Consider the following 7500-nt stretch of genomic DNA (forward strand, 5'->3'; position numbering starts at 1 on the left):
TCGCCAAGTTCTCTTGCTACTCGTCTAAGATTTCTCAGGCTAATTTTGCCACTATCGTCATCATCAAATAATCTGAAAGCTTTGAACACTTCCTCCTGAGGATCTCTGTCTAGCATCCAATCTGTCACTGTAATGAGAAATACAATGTCAAATGATAGATCTAAAACTTGGATAGCTGCAATACATGTACAATCATGTACAATGACTGTAAATTTGATTTATATTCTAGTGTTACACGTACATGTATTAAAAAGAAAGCAGTGGTAAGAGTTCTGTGCTTTTGCCGGTACTGCCCATCTTCTGTGTTTTTGCGTTAATGAATAAAAAAATTATAATCTCTCCACTTTAAAATGTTTTACCAGACAGTATCCTCTGAAATTTGGCTCTTTTGACATCAAGAGAAACACAGGTAAGCCATCGCTTCTAAAATGCAATTATCTAAAACACAAAAGGTTTCGTTGTCTCTTGTTTAGCAAACAGCAGCGGCTGAGTTTTTTGTATATGATAATTCTCGAATATAAACCACGAAACAGCAAAAAACAACAACAAAGAATTTGCTTTTCCTTTTATCTCTAAACCATCTGTGGCAAATGAATTTAAACAAAAATTTGAAAATTAAAAAAAAATCCAAAAATCATCACTTAAAACATTCTTCAAGTGTACTCCATTCAATTATTATTGGTGTCATTCAGAAGTTTCATTAGAAGTCGGTCACTGGCGGTATACTACCGGCTATGTTGTCAGAAATAATTATTTGCCTCAGTGAGTAACCACCAGCTACTCTGCCTTGTTTTTCACTCAAACCCTTCTAAAAGACAAGTTAGTGACCACCGCTTACATTGATTAGGCCAGGCATCTACTTCAAAAGTTAAAAAACCCTCACGGCCAGCGGTCATTAGCAGAGTACTCTGTTGTGAGACCACAAACTGCTGAGTGGGAGACTTCAAATACTTAATTTAAGACCTACATTTTGAGTGAAACCCAACTGCGAACAAACACACCGCAAAGCCATACATAAGATGACAGAATCAGAATTTAGGAATTAGGGTACTAGACTAAGTATTGTGCTTCCAACTTTTTCTTGTATTATTACTGGTAATGATCTTATGAAAAGTGGATGGTTGGACTCACAAATTTAAACCATACAATAAAACAATCCCAGTTTTCATTTAGTACAGTGAGATTGGTGTATACTAATTTCATTGACAATTAGCCATAATACTCTCCAGAATTTTGAATAAGCATTCTTTTTTTATTTTTCTCTTGGGACTTACAATGGTCCAAAGAGAAACTACACTGCGCACTGGTGGCTCAGTTGGTTGAGCACCAGGCTGTCACGCAGGAGGTCGTGAGTTCAACTCCGGCCGGACCAACACTCAGGGTCTTTAAATAACTGAGGAGAAAGTGCTGCCTTTGTAATTACATCTGCAAATGGTTAGACTCTCTAGTCTTCTCGGATAAGGACGATAAGCCGGAGGTCCCGTCTCACAACCCTCCAATGTTCATAATTCTGTGGGACGTAAAAGAACCCGCACACTTGTCGCAAAGAGCAGGGCATGTAGTTCCCGGTGTTGTTGTCTGTCTGTGGTGTATCATGGTTGGGAGGGTAAATGCTCTGAGATATTAGCTACATCAAGCTACTCTAAAAATCCGAGGGTAAATAAAGATGTACGGTATGTATGTATGTAGAAACAATGCTTATGCAAAATTTTGGAGGGTGGATGGCTTCAAGCAATGGAATTTGAGACAGAATTAGACTGAGAATCACTCATGATTTGATAGATAAAACATGCCAACCGTTTTCTACACATGTCCATGAACACTACTCTTCTGAGAGGTCCTCTCATACTTTCAAACATTTACAAAGTTTGAAATATTGCCAAATTGTTATGCTCTGCAGACCACTTCAAAACAGATACTGCCACCACAAAATTTAAGCTCAAACTTAAGAAAGCTTAACATGTCTGCTCATATTGTAAACTGGAAAACCCAGTCTAAATAAAAAAGTTAACCATATCAACCTGGATTTATTTTCATTAGCAGTTTATGTATGGAATCATCATTTACTGTGCATTCTTTCCTCAGTTGTTACAGGTTTAGTCAGCTTTTCAAATCATTTTGTAACTAACAAAAATGTGAGACACCTGGAAACATGTCTTGCAAATTAAGGTTTGTGATTCTTTTCTTTGGGGGAGTCAGGGTGGTTTAGTGGTCATCAATTGTGCCTCCCACCTCTGTGACCCAGGTGGGTCATATGTGGGCTGAGTTTCAGTTGATCTCAATCTGACTCCGAGGGTTTTTCTCCGGGTACTCCGGTTTTCCTCCCTCCTCAAAATCGACTCCCAGTCAATTACATCTCGCTGGGTTTGCGGTGCTCCCAGATCACACATGGATCGTATGGCGGCAGCCATGGGCGCCTTCACATGCATTTGGTCCGATCCCGTTGAGCCGGTTGATCCTGAAAAGCCCTTGTTGGGAGCGGTCAACTAAGCGCACATTTACATTTACACCTTGTTGATTTCACTAATTATGATACCTGTACTCTCCAGGTTTATCAGACTCTATAAAAAGCGCTCTTTTGGTGATAACAGCATTTCTGCAACCTTAGTAGTGCTTATCTTATTAAGAGACAACATCCACGATACTTACTGACTTCATTGAAGTCATCAAATGTAATTTTTCCAGAAGCTTCTCTGTCATAATCTTTCATGATTTTTAAAACATCAGCCTTCTTCACATCAAATCCAAGAGCTCTCATTGCGACCTGGAAAACATAGTTATCACCAGTGGCATTGCATTACTGTACTTTGTATAGTCCACTTTCATAAACGGCGACCCCCTAAATACATTCTTTTGTACTTATGTTAATAATTATTAGATCTACTGCCCTCATTTTGAAACAACGATTCTTTTGAAATTTGCTCGTTGCAGCAAGGCTAGAAAGGCTTATTACCATAAAAACAAAGAATGTTTTTTATTTCGTCATCATTATGAAAGAGGTCTGTTGTGATTGGCTAATTAAGTTGGTCCTGTTTTCTGATCATCATTCATTCATTCATTCATTAGTACAAAGAATAATGTTATTAAACATTAATCACTTAAATTATAGTCTTCTGGCCCCAGTTGTTCATTTCACACCGCATAATGTTATCTGGTGGATAAGTCCTCACCTGACAGTGCCTTCATAGATTCTAACTGACATAACTGACTGAAGACGTACATTGTACGTTACGCACGTATAAAAACCTTGGCCAATGTTTAACATGGAATACATTTTATTCTCGGGATAGTGACTTTTATACACTGCATAAAGATATTTGCCCTTTGAACAACTGGGGCCCAGATTGTGAAATCACTGGTGATCCTTGCAATCTGATGGGCTCTCAGCAGTGGGATTTATTCACAAATTGCACTATTTCTTTTGGTCTAAATCGCACCATTTCCCGCCAATAAGAAAGGAACACTAAAACAAAACAACCAATCAGATTTCAAGGCTTGTCTAAGTAACCAATCAAATTGCAGGAAAATGAAAGACAAAGAAAGCAATTGTGTGGCAAATTTTGCAACTTTTGTTCCCAACTGGATCAATAAAATATTGGTACTGACTAAAATCGTGTATTTGAGAGACTAAATAGTTATTGTGTGATTTCTAAAGGGATGTAATAAAGTGGTAAATTGAACTTTGTGTTGTGGAATTTTGGTCTGAAATCACACTTGTGATTTTAAATCGAACTTGTGCGATTTTGAAATCACACGTATGATTTCAGACCAAATTGCACTCCACTCAGTTATATTACCATTATAAATCATGTCATCTAATTAAACCATGTCACACATTTTGAGCACCATCACCTTCAATTTCTCACACTTTGGTTCATGCTCAACATGACAAAGTAGCTTGCAAGCCACTTCAGTTGTTTAAAGAGGAAATAACAATTTGACAAGTTGAATACATTTGAAACAATGAGAACACATTTTTGCATAGTAATTCTGGATGAGTGCTTCAAAAAAGGGTCTTGTTATTTAACAGAGTCCTCTGCCTATGCAGAGGTCAACAGATCTTATTCCTTTGAAACATATTTCTTCAAAAGGGCAGTTGATGTGAACAATAAAATCGGTATGCACAAGATTTCACGTAGTTTGAACATAAAGGGCATACAAAGAAAACTCAAAACTCAACCCTTTTCAAATTCGAGTTAATCGTTTTTGAACTGATCGGCAACAATATTTATTGTTTTTCGTTAATAATCAGTTAAAGTAGAGAACGCAAAGATGTTGGAAATTTCATGAGTAGTATGTTTTACGCTGAGGTACACTAACCACTATTAAAATAAAACACTATAGACACTAGTTTGTCATGACATGAATAACGTTCCTTTGTACAATAGTAACTTTAAAATTCTCAAAATATCGAAATTCATGAATCGTGCAGGTAGGTTTGATCGCCTCGTGATAATGCCCAAAACAAAATCAATAGGTCGTCAGTAATGGAAAATCTGAAAATTGGCCTAAAGAGGTCACACAAGATTATCACAACCCATGAACTTATAATTAAGCCAAAGCAAAAGATTCAAATTTAACCTCGTACGTACAGCTTGGGTTCGAATCAAGTCGTGATAGATGCAGCATGCAAGGAGATGACAATATCAACAGATAGTCAATTGAACATGCTACCTTGAGTTCGTGATAGTCAATAGCTCTATCCTTGTCTGTATCGAAAAGATCGAACGCTTCTTTGATTTCTTGTTTTTGCTCTTCTCCCAGCTCTCGTCGCTTTCCTTTTGCACCTCTTCCTTTGCTGAAATCCGGTGTCTTTAGTGAAAGACTCATTTCTACTGGATACAGATATTTGAGTCAAATGGTGATAGGGAATTTCTGATTTCGTTGACTTTTTCAGCTGCGTTGTCAATTTTCTGATACACGCGCGCCGTTGCTTTGGAAAACGACGCGCAAATGGCGGTTTGAAACGATATTACACATGCGTATGTCAATAAACAAAACAGAATATTATAGGAGGGGTGGGTCAGGTAGTAAACCAGTCTCAAGATGGTGGTGATCGATCCCCGGGGAAAAACGTCATGCCTGTACCCACCAAGAGTCCCCAACTACGTAAGACACGCTAAATTATTCAGTATACCCGAAAAAAAATTCGCCTAAATACCCAAAATTCATCTAAATATACCCAAAATTAATGGAAGCATTGTATAATATATACCTGAAATTCAAAGAAAGTGATATACCGAATACCCGTATTTAAGTTGCAATATACCGTATACCCGATTTAAAAAGCCCCTGTATACCTTATACCCAAAACCCCTGACCGACCCTGATCTAGATCTATTTACCTCCATTTACAAAAATTTATCATCTTCTGAATTAATATACATTCACTCCTGGTCATTTACCATCATTTACCTTCAATAAGATTCATTAGATCAAAAATAAGACACAAACAGCAGTGATAAACATACTGAACTTGTTCATTTTGATTATGACTTGACGTTTCGTATGTGCTCTACATACATTTTTAAAAGTAACCGTTGAAATTTAAAACAGCTATTTTAGCTACAAAGCGGATGAGGGGACTGGAACCTAGATTAAGCAAATACTAAACAGTAAAATATATAATAATAATAATAATAATAATAATAATAATAACAAAAACAGAAAAGATTAATAAAGCATCAGCTTTTCACTTCCGACGTTCTGTTTTTAATATTATTATTATTATTATTATTATTATTATTATTATTATTATTATTATTGTTATTATTATTATTATTATATATTTTACTGTTAAGTATTTGCTTAATCTAGGTTCCAGTCCCCTCATCCGCTTTGTTATATATAAATAGCTGTTTTAAATTTCAACGGTTACTTTTGAAAATGTATGTAGAGCACATACGAAACGTCAAGTCATAATGAAAATGAACAAGTTCAATATGTTTATCACTGCTGTTTGTGTCTTATTTTTGATCAAACTACGATGGCCCAAGAACAAAAGTATTTAAGATTCATTAGTATATACTAAAACATTGGAGAGCGATGAACTCGCGCGCTCATTGGCTACTCAAACTTCGGATATCCTTTGCTATTCACCCCCGAGCAATTCGCGCGGAATAGCCCGCTTTCGATACATTAAAATTCAGTCCTAAACAAAAGGCATCATCTCGAGGCTCTGGGGAATAAACTCATACAAATCCTTATATTTATTCCCGAGAGCCTCGAGATGGTGCCTTTTGTTTAGGACTGAATTTTAATATATCGAAAGTGGGCCATTTGGACCCGAAAATGTTGTAATCTTTGCAGGAATAAATGAGTTAAAATCACCTTTTTGTGCTATATTATCTCACTGTTGGAGTATATACTAAAACAACTATTCACCTCAGTGTCGGTTGCTAGTGATGGATATTTACCTCACCGCTTTGTGGCTCGGTAAATATCCACCACTAGCCACCTCCACTTCGGTGTCTGACATTTGCAGACTATGGCGTTAGTAAACGGCAGATATCTGATATCCGCAACAAGAGCAAGGAAAAAGATCATAACGTTTGCCGACACGTGTACAGGTGGTATTCACAACGGACAGTGAAGATGCAGACCATAAATTATTGTTTACCAAACGATTTGCAATTGTTTTGTTGCTCGATTAAATGTCGCTTTCTTAATGTAATCAGTTTTTGTTCCTCATTAATATTCATATTCTCGATTATCCGGACACTCGATTATCCGGACTATTACGTGTAGTCCCAATGAGTCCGGATAATCGAGGTTCGACTGTACCGTTATTCACGTTCATCTACCTTCATTCACGTTTATTTACTTTCATATACCTTCATTCACGTTCATTTACTTCCATCTACCTTCATCTACCTTCATTCACCTTCATCCACCTTCATCTCGTGACCTTCATCTACTTTCATTTACCTTCATCTACCTTCGTCTTCCTTCATTCACATTCATCTACCTTCAGTTACCTTCATCTGCCTTTAATCACGTTGATTTACCTTCATCTAGCTTCACTTACCTTCATATGGTACGGGTAAAATCAGGTAGCTCATTCCGCAGCTTAGCTGATACGTAAGAAAAAAGAACCAAGACCTAACTAGTTGTTCTAGGTTTATTGTAATTTCCGCGAAGATCATGCATAAGAAGAGGACGCGAGAGAAAACGTATTTTTCATATAAGCAGAAAAACCATTTTTTTTCCCCTAAAAAGAACCGCATACTTTTATAAAGTAATATGAGGAAATTTTGAATGCGCTTATTGCATAGAGATGTAGAGTTTGACTTTAGTAGAAAGAGGACAGGTGATCTGCAAATATAAATCTCGTTATTATACCATTTCTTTGACAGGAGGATTACAGCGAAATGAAAGCACAACTTTCTCGCGAATTTTCTATGATAAAAACTTGTCTTCGTCAAATGAAACAGAAACAAATACCCATCAACACATAAGATCGCCCCTAAGTCTGAGAAAAATACTCGAAACGCGGGTTTT

The 7500-nt window shown here is 36.8% G+C and overlaps 1 protein-coding gene across 1 annotated transcript in view; it reads right to left on the bottom strand.

Moving 5' to 3' along the window:
• Positions 1-4989, bottom strand: part of LOC138008167 (centrin-3-like) — a 6139-nt gene extending 1150 nt beyond the window's left edge. The window contains exons 1-3 of the mRNA XM_068855396.1: positions 4675-4989; positions 2650-2764; positions 1-127 (exon numbers count right to left, since the gene is read on the bottom strand). The exon at positions 1-127 is cut by the window's left edge and continues 65 nt beyond it. Of these exons, the coding sequence (XP_068711497.1) occupies positions 1-127; positions 2650-2764; positions 4675-4830 (398 nt within the window). The 5' untranslated portion in view covers positions 4831-4989. The remainder of the gene's footprint in view (positions 128-2649; positions 2765-4674) is intronic.
• Between the last annotated feature and the right edge of the window lie 2511 nt (positions 4990-7500).

Source organism: Montipora foliosa, chromosome 6 (assembly GCF_036669935.1).
Source record: "Montipora foliosa isolate CH-2021 chromosome 6, ASM3666993v2, whole genome shotgun sequence".
In the NCBI taxonomy this organism is placed as follows: domain Eukaryota; kingdom Metazoa; phylum Cnidaria; class Anthozoa; order Scleractinia; family Acroporidae; genus Montipora; species Montipora foliosa.